The 17,700-nt window shown below is 46.7% G+C and overlaps 10 protein-coding genes across 10 annotated transcripts; 6 read left to right on the top strand and 4 right to left on the bottom strand.

Annotated features, from left to right (window-relative positions):
- N7466_008422 (uncharacterized protein) lies at positions 1–936 on the top strand (the record flags this gene model as incomplete). Its single annotated transcript, XM_057167811.1, has 1 exon — positions 1–936. One exon carries the CDS (start codon positions 1–3, stop codon positions 934–936), a length of 936 nt encoding a protein of 311 aa, XP_057018442.1.
- A 491-nt stretch (positions 937–1,427) lies between these two features.
- On the top strand, positions 1,428–2,705 carry N7466_008421 (uncharacterized protein; the record flags this gene model as incomplete). The annotated part of the gene is made up of 1 exon (XM_057167810.1): positions 1,428–2,705. The coding sequence occupies one exon, from the start codon at positions 1,428–1,430 to the stop codon at positions 2,703–2,705; it is 1,278 nt and encodes a 425-aa protein (XP_057018441.1).
- A 1,222-nt stretch (positions 2,706–3,927) lies between these two features.
- On the top strand, positions 3,928–4,477 carry N7466_008420 (uncharacterized protein; the record flags this gene model as incomplete). Its single annotated transcript, XM_057167809.1, has 5 exons — positions 3,928–3,962; positions 4,048–4,134; positions 4,192–4,261; positions 4,322–4,365; positions 4,417–4,477. 5 exons carry the CDS (start codon positions 3,928–3,930, stop codon positions 4,475–4,477), a joined length of 297 nt encoding a protein of 98 aa, XP_057018440.1.
- Positions 4,478–7,292: 2,815 nt separating this feature from the next.
- On the bottom strand, positions 7,293–7,871 carry N7466_008419 (uncharacterized protein; the record flags this gene model as incomplete). Its single annotated transcript, XM_057167808.1, has 3 exons — positions 7,293–7,322; positions 7,381–7,610; positions 7,691–7,871. The coding sequence occupies 3 exons, from the start codon at positions 7,869–7,871 to the stop codon at positions 7,293–7,295; spliced, it is 441 nt and encodes a 146-aa protein (XP_057018439.1).
- A 1,326-nt stretch (positions 7,872–9,197) lies between these two features.
- N7466_008418 (Helicase C-terminal) lies at positions 9,198–10,502 on the top strand (the record flags this gene model as incomplete). The annotated part of the gene is made up of 1 exon (XM_057167807.1): positions 9,198–10,502. The coding sequence occupies one exon, from the start codon at positions 9,198–9,200 to the stop codon at positions 10,500–10,502; it is 1,305 nt and encodes a 434-aa protein (XP_057018438.1).
- Positions 10,503–10,944: 442 nt separating this feature from the next.
- N7466_008417 (protein kinase) lies at positions 10,945–12,414 on the top strand (the record flags this gene model as incomplete). The annotated part of the gene is made up of 6 exons (XM_057167806.1): positions 10,945–11,169; positions 11,210–11,582; positions 11,638–11,819; positions 11,916–11,951; positions 12,012–12,168; positions 12,236–12,414. The coding sequence occupies 6 exons, from the start codon at positions 10,945–10,947 to the stop codon at positions 12,412–12,414; spliced, it is 1,152 nt and encodes a 383-aa protein (XP_057018437.1).
- Positions 12,415–12,545: 131 nt separating this feature from the next.
- On the bottom strand, positions 12,546–13,322 carry hmgX (the record flags this gene model as incomplete). Its single annotated transcript, XM_057167805.1, has 1 exon — positions 12,546–13,322. One exon carries the CDS (start codon positions 13,320–13,322, stop codon positions 12,546–12,548), a length of 777 nt encoding a protein of 258 aa, XP_057018436.1.
- A 566-nt stretch (positions 13,323–13,888) lies between these two features.
- On the top strand, positions 13,889–15,292 carry N7466_008415 (4-hydroxyphenylpyruvate dioxygenase family protein; the record flags this gene model as incomplete). Its single annotated transcript, XM_057167804.1, has 4 exons — positions 13,889–14,550; positions 14,615–14,674; positions 14,727–15,084; positions 15,158–15,292. 4 exons carry the CDS (start codon positions 13,889–13,891, stop codon positions 15,290–15,292), a joined length of 1,215 nt encoding a protein of 404 aa, XP_057018435.1.
- A 413-nt stretch (positions 15,293–15,705) lies between these two features.
- On the bottom strand, positions 15,706–16,248 carry N7466_008414 (uncharacterized protein; the record flags this gene model as incomplete). Its single annotated transcript, XM_057167803.1, has 1 exon — positions 15,706–16,248. One exon carries the CDS (start codon positions 16,246–16,248, stop codon positions 15,706–15,708), a length of 543 nt encoding a protein of 180 aa, XP_057018434.1.
- Positions 16,249–16,645: 397 nt separating this feature from the next.
- N7466_008413 (uncharacterized protein) lies at positions 16,646–17,692 on the bottom strand (the record flags this gene model as incomplete). The annotated part of the gene is made up of 2 exons (XM_057167802.1): positions 16,646–16,799; positions 16,872–17,692. The coding sequence occupies 2 exons, from the start codon at positions 17,690–17,692 to the stop codon at positions 16,646–16,648; spliced, it is 975 nt and encodes a 324-aa protein (XP_057018433.1).
- Between the last annotated feature and the right edge of the window lie 8 nt (positions 17,693–17,700).

Here is a 17,700-nt window from a genome sequence, read left to right as displayed (position 1 = left end):
ATGGACGGCCCCCGAAATCGAAAGCAGCGCCGTGCTGCGGCTGCTGAGTCCGACCCCACCGACTCTGACATTCCTCTCTCCCTCCCCTCACGCGACGATCCGTCCACAAAACCCAAAGAGCATAAAACACTCTATGACATTATCGAAGAACGTCAAAATGAGCTACTTGGCAAATCAGCCGGGCTCAAGGCTACACCGTCATTGAATAGAGAAACGAAGCAGTCCACCAAATCGTCGGGGGCACGTTACGTGACAGTGGACGCGTCTGGAGCTCTTGTGGAAACCGATCGTGATGTCAATAGCGAGATTTCAAGGAGCTTCAGTGAACAAAAGAGCCCTTCCAGCAAAGATGTCAAACCAAAGATCAAGAGAGACGAAGAAGACAAAAAAGATGACGACTCTGTGGTGGACGAACCCCTCCCACCCTTCCTCGATACCGTGTTGCTCTCAATCCCCCTCACAACCCTCCACCTCACCCTCGCCTACCTCGCTTCTTACATGTACGCTGAATCTACGGATGTGTCACAGCTGGTGAAAGAGGCTGTTATTAAAACATTGCCGTTACTCACATTTCTCGTTCACTTCGTCCACGGCCACATCGTCACCCTTCGACTTCCGCGATGGAGCTTTTTGAATCCGCAGCCTGTTTCCCTCATCCCATTCACACGCGAAAAATTGAGTCTGACATTTTTACGACGCTTGTTACTACCTCCGACTCTTCGCACTGTCGTCTATCTACCTGTCGCAGTGATGCTGGGTATGCACCTTATTACAATTACAAACGAAGATCCCTACTGGGGAGTGATGAAGAAGGCACCTGCATATGGAACGGTGTGGATCTGGTGCATTCTTGAAATGTCCTTTGGGCCAGCGGTCCTAGGATCTTTGGGACCGTTGATCTGGGGCGTTTGGTGGATGGGCTACGGCATTGTCTGAGTCAACACTCGATTTTCGATGCAACGCCTCGCGCTCCGAGATTGGGAATTCTCACTTCGCCCGAGAGCCATAGAAGCTCATACTGCATAGATGTTTTCGAGCGATTTTTCATATAGATACCATTTATTTCTTAGTCAGAGGAAGGTGTAGGACCATGTGACTGTTTATTTTCTTTCTTGCAATCAGACCACCGGTTCAGGAAGCCTGGAAGCTGAACCCAAAAAGTCTGCTCAACCTTGGAATAATTCATTGTCTCTGCTTAGAGAATGAAGAATGGTTAACTTGAGGCTTTCGACAAATTCCTTCTGGCTCTTTTACATAAATAGAAGAGGATGGTGCCAGCTGCCAATCAGCCTCGGCGAGGCGCGGAAGTATTACCCCACTTCTGGGCGAACGATCCGGAACGCGATTTATTTTTAGTGTTAGAATCTACAGGAGACTAAATCGGATCTAAATCGGGGACTGCCACTACACAAACCTTTTCGAGGAGAATGCCACTTCGCAAAGTGTGTAGTGATGCCCTTCGGATTGATTTGGCTGCGCCCGAGGGATGGACGTTTGCTCCAGGTGACACGGTAATCGGTGACGTGGTTCGTTGCGCTCCCATTGTCACTGCCGATGCGAACGTCAATCTATTTTTGAGAGGTCGTATACAGACAAGTAGATCAAGTGTGGGCAACAGCGGCTCATTTTCAACCGACCCTGCCATTGCCACTAGTCAACCTGTTGCCTCCGAGCAGATCCTGCTTGCAAAACGTTATCCGATCTTCCAAGGCCCCCTACACATTCCAGATGGCGGAAATCCAATTTCTTGGTCATTTACCACGGAAATTATCCCTGATCCCCCACGAAGGGTGTATGGGAAATTCGATGTTTCATACGAGTACCTACCAGGAACGACGGGTTCAGTTGGTCGTAATGGTATGGCCACGTCGACAGCGTGGATCGATTACTATCTGGAGGCTGAACTGCGATATTTGGAAAAGGGGACATTTGGCCAAAATGATATCGAAAGAACATGCACTGCACTTTATCCGATCACCTTGCGACATCAGCCACTGAATGAATTCGAAGAATTCGGAATCACAGAACACATATTCAAAAGGAAAGTTCGGAGCCATCGTTTACTCCCGGACGCTCCACTTTCCCCCCTGACTATGAAACAAAGGGCACAAAAGCGTTTTGGCTCATCCAAAGTGCCCGAGCTTTCCTTTCAAGTTGGGGTTTATACGCCGAGTACGATCCAGCTTGATAACCCCGCGGTCCTACCCCTGAACCTCATCATTGCCCAAGGGGATGACACAAGCGAAGAGATTAAAAAAGTTCCAAGGAAAGTTTGGATTCACTCGATATCTCTTTCTCAGGAAACGTGCATCTTTGTCAAGTATCACGGAGCCTCTCTGGAAGCCGGGTACAGTCAACCCACTAACAATGCTCGTTCAATCCCCACCAAATCCGTCGGAAGCCAAGGAAGCATTCAGAATTTGAATCTAAAGGATGCCGTCCGGAGAATGGATGATTTCCCTTGGGAGGTTACCATTGGAGATGGAACGGTCGATCTTGGGAGTGTTCTTCAGATGGTTCTTCACTCGGATGGGCTGAGTGTCGCCGGAAGGCGGCTTCAGAAAGTCCAGCCGATAACCCCCAGTCTTGATGTGTATAATATTCGAATTATGAACTGGCTCAAAGTAGAACTTTCAGTCACAGTGGAGGAGGAGACGTTCATATTAAGTGCAAGAGCGCCCGTGACGATATTAGCAGCAGAATGAGCTTCCAACTTCCAAGGCTGCAATCGATGCCACGGAGTTGAAGACCAAGTTCTTACATAGTTTCCGAAATATGGAATAGGTACTTGAAGTAAATACAAAATTTGAATAATTTTTTCAATTTGCATACGACGTTCAAATCCCTGGTAGTACTCGTCTAGAAAGATGTAACATGGACGAATTGACAGCCGATGTGGTTCAACCCACCGTTACATTGTCCCTGGAAGCTGTGACACAGGGGTCGTTTGTTATTATCAGTATATTTGAAGATAGTAGTTCGTCACAGTATGATCTAAGTTTCGCTCTTTGAGATTAGATTGTTCAAGCTCCGACATATCAACCAGCGATAGAGGGAGCAAAACAAGGACAGACAGGGTTTATCAGAATCGCACCATATTGACTCGTCATGGCGATCCTTGAGACTTTGAAGCTGCTGATGCCCTCAATATTGATATGCAGTAAGTCAATGACCGAAAGAAACTTCGTCTCAGAGTCTTTTCTCCTTTACTCTGACTTTGAGCGCGATCTTCTAATCAGGAAGTACCCAGTCATTTTCTTTACTTTCCCCAATGCAAGAACAATCGCAAACCCTCTAATTCCCGCTGGACATCCTTTTCCAAATAAAGCTCACTGCGATCCTTTCTCTTGGGATGATGTATGTCAAGAAACCCTAGGGCTGTTGAACCCACTCGGTATAATTGCGTGGCAAAACCCCATTAAATTCCAAGAAATTATGGTGGCCTAACAAGATCACCAGGACGCGTCCCAATCTGCTTGCTCCAATATACTATCCGAACGATCGCTTTTACCCGATTTACAGGCATGCAGTACACCTGTAAGACACCCGATATCATCATATCACATTTTTACATGACACAATCGCTGAAGGGATGGAATATTTTAGTGCACGACAGGTATAACGCCAACTTGCTGCTCGAATAATTGTGTGGATCTGAGCAGCAACTTGACTCATTGTGGATCATGTTCGACATCCTGCAGCGCTCGCTTATGTCCAGCAGTAGACCCAAGCTGCTGCTCTGGAAATTGCGTTGATCTTTCCACCAACAGAACCAACTGTGGATCCTGCAATACAACTGTGAGGGAAATTTCGATCATCGATTTGACGTGTCATTTAAACATCTTCAATATCTGATCATATTCTTTTATTAGTGCAGTGGTCGATATGTCTATTGCTGCAGTGGAAGTTGCACCAACCTGTTCAACAATGCCACCCATTGCGCGTCCTGCGAAGCTCCCCCGGTAGGACAAAATACCATTGACTATACTTTGAAGTTTCCTTGACTTCATTCAATATGCCCATATACTAATATGTGTTGAGTTATAGTGTGGTGGGAGTATACCAGGCTGCTGCGCTGGAAGATGTCGTGACCTGGGAATCGATCCTGTCAACTGTGGAACTTGCAATAATACAGTAAGAATCTTCATAATCTCTTACTTTCGCGTGCACGTATTGACTAAGACTCAATAGTGTGCTACAAGCCAGTCTACTTGTTGCTCTGGAAACTGCGCAAACATCAACACTAGCGTCACGAACTGTGGTAATTGCAGTAATAAATGTACGGGTGTAGAGCCGGCCTGCTGCACTGGATCTTGTCAAGACCTGTCCAGCAACTCTCAGAACTGTGGAGCATGCAGCACAGCTGTAAGTAATCCGTCTCCTTGAAGATTAACAGATCATCTGACTTCTGTCTAGTGCAACTCTTCTGTACCCACCTGCTGTTCAGGATCATGCACAAACACTAACTCCAGCTTGAGCCACTGTGGATCATGTGCAGCCTCACCATGTAACGGAACATTACCAGGATGCTGCTCTGGAACCTGTGTCGATTTGAGTGCAAGTAGCGGAAATTGTGGCTCTTGTGCCAATGCTGTAAGCATAAAATATTTCCACGTTCAAATGTTGTGAAGAATCAATGGTTTAATTATATTAACAGTGCTCCTCAACTGCATCCTCTTGCTGCAATGGTACGTGTACGAACCTGAACAACAATGTCACCAAATGCGGTTCTTGTACTGCAGCACCATGTACGGGAGTGTCCCCTGCTTGCTGCTCAGGAGCTTGCTCTGATCTAAGCAGCAGCTCATCGAATTGTGGGACTTGTAATACGACTGTGAGTTACTTTGACCCTGACGAGTCAACAGATCTGAACTAAGTTTTACAGTGTTCGGCCGCATCGCCAAGCTGTTGCCAGGGGTCATGTACGAATGTCAATACATCGCCCTCTAACTGTGGATCTTGTGGTGTGACTGTGAGTTCCTGTCTATTTATAAACCTAAGATGACCCAGGAAGGGATTGCTAAAACTTTTTATTAGTGTCTTTCGTCATCACCAACATGCTGCTCAGGTTCTTGTACTAATTTACTAACTAACTCCTCATCATGCGGCTCCTGTGGAAACACGGTAAATATCTCCCGTATATTATTTAGAACTCGTACACAGCGAGTTTTTATTGATCATCAAAAATAGTGCGCTTCTTCCTCAACTTGCTGTTCGGGCACATGTGCTAACTTAGCTTCCAATACTACGCATTGTGGTTCCTGCAACACAATTGTCAGTTAACTTAAGGCCTAAACCTCTATTAAATGTTTGAGAACAGCTTCTAACAAAAGCAGTGCCCAATAACATCGCCTACCTGTTGCCAGGGAACTTGCACCAATTTGAACATTACCGGTACAAACTGTGGAACTTGTGGCTTATCCGTATGTCTTGCAGCTCTACATATTCTTGAATATTTTACAAGAAATCTAATGCGAAGTTGCCAGTGCCCTCCACTGATACCGACTTGTTGCTCTGGATCCTGCACCAATCTGAACAGCAACGCTTTAACCTGTGGAGCCTGTAATAACCCGGTATGATTATTCATGGATTTCCATCAATTGAACTTGAAGACTCATTAGAGGGCTGGCTGACATATAAACCTTGAAATACCTTCCCAGTGCACTGCTGCAGCACCTACTTGTTGCTCCGGATCCTGCACAAACACAAATACAAATACGACTAACTGTGGAATCTGCGGCCTTTCAGTACTGTTCCTCTCCATTTATCACTCAATAATCCAGAAAAACATAATTTTGACGCTTCTTATAGTGCCCTCCATTAGCACCAAATTGCTGCTCTGGTGTTTGCACCAACTTCAATAGCAGTCCACTGACTTGCGGCTCTTGCAATACCACAGTATGTATCCCGAAATATAAGAGAGGGGCATGGGATGTGACAATTTCTACTAATATGGAGCGCTTACTTTGAAAATTAGTGTTCTTTCCCAGCTACATCATGTTGTAATGGCAAGTGTTCCAACATATTGACTGATCCCAATAATTGTGGAACATGCGGTCTTGCGGTAAGTCTATACTACACCTATCATAGCCAAACGAAGCAACTCGAAACAACGACTTACTAGTAGTTGATGTAAAAAAAGTGCCCAGCTGCTGCACCCACATGCTGCTTCGGGGTATGTATGAATGTGAACAGCAATCCATTGACATGCGGCAGTTGCAACATCACGGTAAGTACCTTGCTATGTTGATAAAAACGGTCATTAACCGGCCCATCGCTTACAAGAATTGTGTATTAGTGTCCGGTTACATCTCCAAACTGCTGCAGTGGAAATTGCACCAGCACGGTCACCGACTCCAAGAATTGTGGAGCCTGTGGAGTCGTCGTAAGATTATCCTACTGCACAACACCCAGCAACCTAACGGTTCTGACCAAAATATGACTTAGTGCCCTACAACAGCCCCAACATGTTGCAATGGATCTTGTGTCAACTTAAATACAAGCTCCACAAATTGTGGAACCTGCGCCAAAACGGTGAGTGCATGGACTTTGACCACTTGAATGGAGATTTTGCCTTATCTCGACCAGACCTAACAATGGATCTTAGTGCTCTGGAACGACACCCAACTGTTGTGGGGGCGCATGTACAAATACAACTTCAGATATAAACAACTGCGGAAGCTGTGGTACTAAGGTAAGTACTGGATTGAATCGGATTCCCCGTTCCTCTGCGTCTTGAACTCACTCCTGGTCTAGTGCACATCTACTCAGAGCTGTATAAGTGGCAAGTGCGGAGCCTGTGCTGCGAACCAGACTTTTTGTAATGCGACAAGTACATGTGTAAGTGTTAAAAAATTGCTGATTTGACTCGTTGCTGACGATTGACATGTGCAGTGTGCGGTCAATACTACGTGTATCTCTGCGGGTGCAACAATTGGCTGTTGTCCCAATGCGTTCTCATGTCCACTGCTATTGAACTCTACGGGAGCCAAAGTCTGCGTAAGATACCCACAACATTCTCTTTAATCATCAGTTTGCCTGACTTGAATTATATAGTGCACCATACCTTGCTTACTTGGCATCTGCGCTCTCAACCTCGATACAGACACAACCAAAATGCCATCGCTTTTAGCGCGCCTGTAATGTTTAGGCGGGCGAGGTGCAGTACCTCAGTAATTTGAATATGGTTCTTTCCAAATTTCACTTGATAGTATGAAGTTTATCAAATTTACTACCAATTTCTTTCAAATAGTAGGTTCAAAATTGCTAAATAAAATACATGTATCAATCGCTCATTTCTTGCCGGATTGCGCGGATGGGTCCTATGCACACCTGTCAGTAAATATCCACATACAACCACGTTATCCAAGAAATACACACCAAGTAGACCTGGTAGAATTGCATCTTCACACCCTCATCACCCTTCTGTGGGGCAAAGACAACGCGTCCAGCCCAGGGAATATAAACATCAGTCTCAGGGTCAGCCTTGAGACGGTAGTTCACTCCACCATAGAGCATGATCTCGTTCTCGCCACCGAAAAAGATACGAGTAGGAGTGTGCTTGCGCGACGCCACATGGGTCCAGAGACCGTGTCGCAGAGGGCGAATGGCTAGAGGAGCGTATGTGAGTATAAGTTGACATGGCATCATGAAACAACTCGGCTTGGTCGGAATGGGATCGTAAACATACCATCCGTACCCTTTGCCTCCTTGGGTCCCATGATCAAAGTTGCGTCATCGGTGAAGCTTTCGACATATTTCTCGTGCAATGACTCGGTATCGCTGGTGCGGTAGAAGTCTTGCATGAAGCTGACGATGGCGGCGGCGCGGGGCGGGGCCAGAGATGCGTCGTACTGAATTTCGTATGACATTATGAGCGATGGATTTTTTATTTTGCGGAAAAGTGGATGTTATTTTGATTCGAGTCTTGGTGTTAAGTGGGAAATAAGTAGAGAAGATAATTTGCTGGAAATAGAGCTGTTCATATGCGATCCAAAGCATTTCATCATGTGGGGGATGCGTCGTTCCGATAGCCGATGCCGCATCCGATCTTATCGAAATGTGGCACAAATTGTTCCACAACCTGAAAGAAGTTTCCTGTTGTTCTTTACCAGGAAGTTTTGATGTTTTATTCCGGTAATAGAGGCCTAGCTAATGGCCATTGGAATTATGAAGTATCCAAAAGCCTGATATCTGTTCTGATCTAAGCTTGGTGATCAAATTGGGGATTTTCATCAGTTTACAAATTGCTATGCGCCCGCCGTCGGCTTAAACCAAGGAATGAACTCAATGGATAATGACAGTGACCGAAAAATGTATTTATCTTCACTATTGTGGAAATCCGAGCAGCAACCAGTGGATGTCTCCGGAGTGTACATGGAGTTGATCTTCGGATCACGATAAGCTTGATCGGATACTTAACCACAAAAACGAAAAGAAAAGAAATTCTGATAGGGAGAATCGAACCCCCGTCCTCCGTCGTACTCAGGCCATCACCGGTTGCCGTGGTAGAGCGCTTATGTCATACCCGTGGCCCTCATCCACTTACCTGCATTCCTCCTCTGATACTTACACATAGTACTAAGTATGTTGACCTTAGTACATACTAAGTAGAATAGATACCCCTCAAGTGCTAGAAAGACTGGAGGTAGTAGCCCTTACTGAGATACATATAGAGATTAGTATACCTTACTAAACCTTCAATGTTTGAAGAAGAAGGTAATAACAATTAACATTGAAAGCGCGCCGCGCAGATATAAATGTCCACATGTGCACTCAAGTGCTCGACTAGTGCATACTTAACTTTTACAGACTTGGCATGGGTAGGTACTCAAGCTCGTACTTGAAGTGAGTACTTACTCCCTGAGTACTCGAGATACAAATGGTCAACTGGTATGTGTTCAAATGTTCAAACATTTGAATGTTATACATAGTACCTACTAGTAGGTCCTACCTACACATCTTACTTCGAAACGTGGGTCTTCATGGCTCGACTCCGGGCTTTTGTCGTATGTTTCCCTTAAACTATCTACCCAGACAGACAGCAACTATATGACCTCGTCCCGATTTGAACGCTCTTGCATGTGCCACATGTGCAGAGAGGGGCATGCCAAGCGGCACCTGGGCCAGAATCGCTACCATCGTTGTTCCATGTGTCTTCTCCACCTACCAGTCATCCACAAAAAATCCATCATCAAATGTCGCAGCAACCCATCCCAACCTTAAATCAGCTAGTCCTCATGAAGATGGCTGGTTCATATGTATTCCTTTTGAAGGGTCGTGGAGCTCAACAGACTTGGCTTACTGCGGCAGATCCTCTAGCCAAGAGCGCTGACCTGCAATCGATGCTTGATAGCCTTGACCCCTTGGACCCAGCCACTGGCACCACGATCATTCTCTCTTCTTACCAGGCCTGGGACCGGCGTACCACTCGTGAGGTGGACATAGACGGTAACCCCGTGAACTCCACCTGCTATACTGGTGTCCCCCGGGCCACGGCCGATCCAAAGGCGCGAGATCCCGAAGCGGCTGAGGAGGAATTCGACGAAGATCTCCTTACAGATGTTGAGGATGAGCCAATACTTCCCACACCTGGGCCCTCTCCTGTGGATAGTACTTTGGACGATGCGCGCGATAAGCTGGCCGATCTACAGGACGCGGATGTGGACTCGACTAACCTATCTGCCATTAAAACAACGACTCGCCGCCGGTTCTTTCTCAGCCTCCTCCGAGCTCGGCTCCAATGCGCAATCTGCGATGAGGGTCATCGCATCAAAACGATATCCTCTAGGCAGCACCAGTCTGTTGCTAAGCTCTCTCGGAATGTTACATGGTTTATAACAGCGACTCCAATGTGGAATAAACCGCTTGACTTCTGTTGCTACCTCTCACTTCTCTGGACGGAGTTGATAGGGTCACAGTGTCTCCACGCTGACCAGATTCAGAGCTCAGCTGATGTGGATGAATATCGGTTATGGTCTGCTAAGGCTCAACTCCCAGAAACCGGTCTACCATACCACTTGCTATGCCCAAGTGGCCTCATTGCACTTAGTAAGAATGGACATCTTACTAGCCGAGCAGGGTTTGACTGCCTGCCGATCATCCTCCGCTTGACCTGTTTGTGCCGGGAGCCTGGGAGTACAATGATTGGTGCTAATGGAGTTAGTATCGAGATTGGGGGGGATATCCCTCCCATAGCTATCCTAACTGTTGAGTTGCGGTATACTCGGACTACTCAAGTTCGCCATGATCAAGCGTATCATCAAATCATCGAGGATCTATACGAGGGAGCTGCAGAGGGGGAGAAACCAGGTGAAACTCTAGTGGCTATGAGCTGGTCTGCATTCCGACAGCTATGCCACCTCGCAGTGAAACCGAAATTAGATGTGTTCCTCCGACGGTCATCAAGCCGAGTTTTATCTGCAGACATCAATGCATTTGAAAGAAGTCGCGAGTCGCGCTATTGTGGCGACCGGATGAGGGAAGCGTTGAACCCGGGATGAATTGCCCGCTCTTGTTGTTCTCTGACCCACTTTCCTGAACTTGCCTTCATCAAGCATCCTTTTACCAAATCAATTATCTATTCCACATTCATTTCCATCAAGTATTCCTTGTTTTCCGTCTCTACTAGTATTGAACTGAGTCCAGCTCACTATAAGCACGGCCGCCAAACCTTATTGTTTGGTTACTTGTCATGTGACCTGTACTCTCACTCTTCTCTGTGTAGATAGCTCATTCTCTTCTTCTGTAGAAAGTCCGGCTGTTAAGCTTCTACATTCATGAATCATGGTTCCCTTGGCAATTGACCCACTGACATTGATTGGTCATAATCGTGGGGCCCAAGCGTGCAATACCTGGAGGCTGGTCCTCACCGCCCGTCATCGAGAGTCCCCTTCCTCCCCATTTCTATGTTGGTGCATATCTTGTTACGCATCAGTTCAAATAATGCTACGCTTAGCCCGTCAGTTAAGGCAATATGTGTTTCGGCGACGGCCATCCCCAGCTCGACCCCCCCCTCCATTGGGTGCTCTACTCGACTCAGGCGATAAGTTAGAAGAGGAAACCTTGCGATGGTACTCGCTAGATCTCTTTTACCCAGTGAAAATCGGGGATGTCTTTAAGTCACGATACCAGGTGATTGGAAAGTTGGGCCACGGGGGCTACTCAACTGTATGGCTGTGTAGGGATTTACAGTGGGGCTCTTCACCAGAGGATCTTGAGTAAACCAACATTTGAACTGAATGGCTATAGGCAGCATGCTTACGTCGCATTGAAAATATTTGAGCGTGATTCCGGTCATGGCAAAAGAGAAAAAGAGATATACAACCATCTTACAACGCTCAATTCAACCCACACAGGATCCTTTCTCGTCCGGAACGCACTAGATGACTTTCAACTCAAATCTACTGATAACTCTTGCTCTTATCAGTGTCTTGTACATGCGCCTTTGGCCATGAGTCTATTCGAACTGCGTAATCGAGCGGTAGCGAAAGTTCTACCGGAGAATTTACTGAAACCAACCTTGATTCATATTCTTCTTGCTCTCGACTTCCTTCATACAGAAGCTAGAATCATTCATACCGGTAAAATAGTCTCGATCTTGTTCATCCTATACTATTTGGTATTAACCATAGGTAGATATACAGGAAAAAAATATCATGCTGAGTATAGAAGACCAGTCAATTCTGCTTGATTGCGAGGAGGCCGAGAATTACAATCCCAGCCCCTACAAATTAGTTCAGAACCGAATAATCTATCCTTCGCGAAAACTCAGAATTCCTAAAGTATATGGTCGTCCTATATTATCGGATTTTAGGGAGGTATGATTTAGTTCGTGAATTAGTACTTAGTTAAGATGGGAGGATGTACAACCCCTGATTTACTGAGCCCTAGAAGTTTTATTGCGGATACCCTAGAATGAGAAGATTGATGTCTGGAATCTTGGAGTTCTTGTTAGCTTACCGGAAATCCTAGATTGACTCTCTTGATACTGATGTCTTCTATAGGCATAGGATCTTTTTGAGCAGGGATATCTTTTCTATGCTTGTGATCCTGAAAAGAAAAGCTCTGACACCCATCACCTTACAAAGATGATTGTGATTCTTGGGCCACCGCCTAAAGACATGCTTCACAAAAGCCAGTATGGGGATGAGTTTTTCGACATTGACGGTATATCTCCTATATATTTGTTAACGTTTGATATGTGGGGCTATTGCAGCTAACAATGAAGGTATAGGTAATTGGAAGGGTGCCGTTGAAATCCCCTCCATATCCTTAGAAAAACTAGAGGATCATCTACAAGGTCCACAACAAGACCTCTTTCTCTGTTTTATTCGCAAAATGCTTCAATGGCGACCTGAGGATCGTGCCTCCGCAAAGGAGTTACTATCGGATCCGTGGTTGAAGTCACCGTAGTAACAGGACTGGTGGGAAAAAGAATATTGAATTTAAACACACTTTGTTGAATATCCTCAAATGCTAAGCTGATTTCATAACGCCACGAATGATGAAGCAGTAAACCATCTGCAGTATGCTAAAAATCATTATCACCCTTCGATTTCCTTCCTCATAGCCTCTTGAACAATCGCTCCACACATCTTTGCGTAGGGGTTCGTTTGCACTGCAAGTTGCTGAGCCACTTTATTTCCATATCTTCCGCCCAAGAAGAAATCCCGGCTTGCCATCTCCTCAAGCTGATCTGCCCCAAGTTCCCGCAAGCGATCTGGACCGAAGGCTTCTTCATTTTTCTCAACTGCATTCTTCTTTAATCGTGCGGCCTTCAATAGTAGATACCCTCGATGTGTGTGCGCATCTGCCAGGAGACGTGCCTGGGCTGATGATACTGGGTCTGCTGGTGAAGCGGGCGTGGCATAAGTGATTGCTTGCCCGAGGTCCGCCAGAATTTGAGAAGACATATCTGCGGCTTGCGGTGTGAATAGTGCATCATTTGAGGTATCGTCGGTGCTCATTTCGGTATTGTCGAACTGGAGATCGACTAGCATGCGGAAGGCTTGGGCGCGGTTGGTATATGCGGAGGGGTACGAAGGATATTGAACAAGAAGAGCGCTAAGTCTATCAACTGCAGACTGCACAACTTCGCAAGTTGGGTTCATGCTTGGCTGTAACTCTCGGATTATTTCGATTTCGCGATTCTTCAGTGAGAGAAGGTCTTCTTGGGAGATGTTCACGGCTTTGGGCCATGGAGGAAGCGATGAATCAACCGTGATCCCAGAGGAAGGCGAGGACTCGGCATCGAATAGAGCTTGAAGAACTGCCGCATCATTCGACGTGAGTGATGGGCGAGAAGCTGCGATTGATGCCATATCGATATTTGCTGCCTCTCGGGTAGTGGTATTTGTGAGACTCGTTTTTGCGAATGTGAAGATGAACAGGTGAAGTTGACTCAGTTGAGGAATCTCAGAAGTAAGAAAATCGAGAACTTCAATAAGCAAAGAACTTGGAAGATGGAAGAAAGCAAGCTTTGGAACGATAAGTACTACTAGGATGAATAGAGGGCGGCCGTGAACCCGTCAGAGACGCGGCCCGGCTGTTACCGGCTATTACAGGGAATTTCAGAATGCGCCCCCAGCCGAGCCAAAGCACGGCTCTTTCGCTTACAACGATAGCACCAATGACGAAAATTGAATTGAGATATCCGCAAAAATCCCGGTACGGTTAATAGAGGCGCTTTTACTGGTTCTTATAAAACAGTAGAAGTCGTGGCGTTGATATCCTACTTCTCATCTTACTTCTCATCTTACACCTCACTACCCGGATCTAACTTGTCATCTTACCATACACTTCAAGCTGACAGCTTTTCAGACAGTGAGTTATCACCCAACAAGCAAACATAGTACAGATAATCTGAAAGAGAAAAGAGATCACAAAAATGGCTCCTTCAGCTATTTCCACCACCCCACCTCCTTCTACGGTGAACGAGGCATCCTCCATCACCAGCTATCGTGGCTATGACCATGTTCACTGGTATGTCGGAAACGCCAAACAGGCTGCGAGTTACTACATCACCCGTATGGGGTTCAAGCGTATTGCCTACCGCGGCCTTGAGACAGGCCACCGCCACATTTCCTCCCACGTCATTCGCAACGGTGATATCACTTTCATTCTTACCTCACCTCTCCGGTCTTTGGACCAGATCGACCGTTTCTCTCCCGAAGAACAAGACCAGCTTCGTGAGATTCACCAACACCTTGAGCAGCACGGCGATGCAGTCAAGGATGTTGCATTTGAAGTAGATGATGTCGATGCCGTCTTCTTCGCTGCCGTCAAGAATGGTGCCAAAGCTGTTTATGCTCCCACTATTATCAAAGATGAGGGTGGCCAGGTGAAGGTTGCGACTATTCAGACATATGGTCAGACTACCCATACTTTGATTGAACGCAACCAATACAAGGGCGCCTTCCTCCCGGGTTATCGTCTGGAAGCGAATGTCGAGGACCCTGTTTCGAAGTTCCTGCCCGGAGTGCACCTTAAGCGAATTGATCACTGCGTTGGAAATCAGGACTGGGATGAAATGGATAAGATCTGTGAATAGTAAGCTACTCTGCCTGTTCCTTCACGGATGCCTCGGGAAGATAAAATACTGACGATTGAGTAGCTACGAGAAGGCACTCGGTTTCCACCGTTTCTGGTCTGTCGACGACAGCCAAATCTGCACGTAAGTTAAGCCAAATCAAGGCCAATGACAAGATAACACTAACCATTTGCAGTGAGTTCTCCGCCTTGAAGAGTGTTGTCATGTCATCTCCCAACGAGTTGGTCAAGATGCCGATCAACGAGCCTGCCAAGGGAAAGAAGCAGTCACAGATTGAGGAATACGTGGACTTTTACAATGGAGCTGGTGTGCAGCACATTGCGCTGCTGACTGATGACATTATCCGCGACATCACCAACTTGAAGGCTCGTGGAGTGGAGTTCATCAAGGTTCCTGAGACTTACTACACCAATATGAAGGCTCGCCTGAAGCAGTCTGGATTGGTGCTCCACGAGGACTTTGAAACCATTCGCAGCTTGGATATCCTGATTGACTTTGATGAGGGTGGCTATTTACTGCAGCTGTTCACAAAGGTATGTTTCTTTACCCTTCCCTTCTCTGAAGACTCTAGATCTAGGCAGAACTGGCGCTGACTATAATTAATAGCATATGATGGATCGCCCAACTGTGTTCTTAGAGATTATTCAACGTCACAACTTCTCGGGCTTCGGCGCAGGAAACTTCAAGTCACTGTTCGAAGCGATTGAGCGTGAGCAAGAGCTTCGTGGAAACTTGAATTGAACGCGAGACGGAACAGAAGCTTCGTTGGAACTTTGTTAAAATTGAGACCGTGGAAGGCTGACGAAGCGAGATCATTCGGGTGGCGTTTCATTGTTAGCGAGTTTGTGCATTTACATATCCTTATCTTCTGCGGGTGAGGCTGTCTTGTTTTTGGTTCTTTACAAAGAACCTAGTAGCTATCAGGTTTCGTTGTTGACATACTTCATTGATATTAACCACAACTTTGTATGTTTTAGGTCGTTCTTCTCCTCTGACATAACCAGTACTTGGCTGCTAGAACTTGAAAGAAATCAACCTGTTGTGTATAGTAAATTTACATCCATGTGACAATTTGTTTAGTCCTTTGTCGTTGCATCACGCCCTTTTACAGAATATCAGCAATGGAAAGACAAATATCAAAGTCATCAGCATTTTCACCTACGATCCAGATCATCCGCAGCCTCTTTCATAATACGGTATGCTTCTGTGTAATATCCGCACTCGAATAATTCATCAACCCCACTCCACTCACGCATGGCTAGACGTCTTGCATATTCGAGGGGCGATTGTAACCCGAAAGCTGCAGGCTTGACCTCTGGGCCAGGCAAGCGGGGATCAGCACCGTGTTTGAGCAATAACTTGATCACTGGGATGTTTTCTTTCATGTATTCCGGCTCTGCCCAGTCTCCAATAGCGCAATGAAGAGGCCTGCCAAGACTGCGGCATCGATCTCGCTCGTGGTCCATTTCATTGGGATCAGCGCCGGCACTTAGAGCGGCTTTCATATTAGACAGTTTGAGGGATATAGGGTGCTCAGCGATAGGTTCCCAGAACAGGGGTGGCTTGACTATATGGACCCATGATACTAGGATTTCTTGGGAGTCATTTTGGTTGTTGATGGCATTGGTGGTATTTGTCGGTGGTGTTGAAAAGTCCCAGTTGAGGGAGAATGGTGGAAGTGCTGGTGGAGGTGCCATTAGGTACGTTATAAGGGGTAATTGTAGAGAGAATTGGTAATCTGTCATGGATAACCTAGTGGGAGGCTCACCGCCAAGTCCGCGCCCTTGCTTCGGTCAATTGGCCAGCAGGTACAGGTGCCTGGTACGAATCCTGGGGTCGTCATTTCACTCGCGCGAGTAATCCGCGATGCTGTCGGGCGCTAAGCAATGGAAATGACCCTTGAGGGAAGCAATTCTGCAGAGACATTTCCACCCTGGGATGGCGTCGCCAGAATACACCGTCCTGTTACAAGAAATTGGGCTACTTGGTGAGACAACCACGTCTTCTTCTTTTTTATCTTTTTGTTTTTCTTTTCTGCACCTTCCTCGTCTGTCCACTTTTTTCATCATATCTCTTTAATTCTTATTTAACAACTCAAATAAATTTACCCTCGTATGGAGAATCGCACTCATCTTCCGAATCCCCCGACTCTTCATCGACAACATTGTCTCTCTCCCCCTCCTCGCCCATGAACAAAAATGGATTATTTCCCCAGGTTCCTTCGCAGGCATATGGCGCCTCATATCCCCTAAATTGGGGATTTCTATCTCCCCGCCCGTCTCTTGCTTGAAATGAACGGGGGTGGCTAGAGTATACTGACCCTGAAGTTCGAACCTCCGATGGCACAGCCCACTCGATATCAGTGTTGGCAGAGAGATACAATTCCCGAGCCGACGGAGGATTCTGTTTAGCACTGCCATCCCTATTCTCGCCATGATAACCGCCCTGACCATCGATCAATCCTGATATCGCAGGCAATTGTGCACGCTCCCTCCTGCCATCCGTCGATCGAACCGGCCCCCTTTTCGCGCGATCTCGATGTGTCTGACTACAAGCCCTCCGGGTAGCTTTCATGCGATATGCCAGATTGCTAGAGATTGAAAAGATCTCCTCCGCATCTCCGTGACTGAAGCGATTCATGCACTCGTCCACAAATATCATAAGTTTGCGTGGGCGATGGGTTCTCCCTGTACGGGTTCGGCTTTGTAATGCTACCCGGAGGAGCAGAACACTTTCCTTTTGCAGCGCAACCCGACCGAGCATGCATGCTGCACATTCGTTAATCTGGTACGCCCAGGCCCCTGCCGCTGTTGGGCTACCCACTCCAGGCCTGGTCCACATTCCCCTCACCGCGCGCAATTTACCCAGCATGTAAGTTTCAGTAGGACCAACAAGTTCCGGGTGTCGATCAAATGGTTGGAAGCATTGAGTCACCTCTCGCTGGACAAGGCTTAGAATGCTGCCGAGTACATCGGAATTCATCGGTCGGTGGAGGTCGCATAGCCCCGAGGACCTGATGCTCAGACCTGTCAGTGATACTCGTTGACGGAGAAGCCGTTTTGGAAGGACTTTGATGAGCCTTTGAACTTGCTGGATTTGGGGGCTTGTTGTGGTGTTTATATGCAGAATCTCTGTTAGCATCTTGACCT

This window comes from Penicillium verhagenii (assembly GCF_028828195.1).
Source record: "Penicillium verhagenii strain IBT 33310 chromosome Unknown utg000008l_segment0_segment0, whole genome shotgun sequence".
Lineage (NCBI taxonomy): Eukaryota > Fungi > Ascomycota > Eurotiomycetes > Eurotiales > Aspergillaceae > Penicillium > Penicillium verhagenii.
This window is presented reverse-complemented; position numbering and strand designations above follow the sequence as displayed.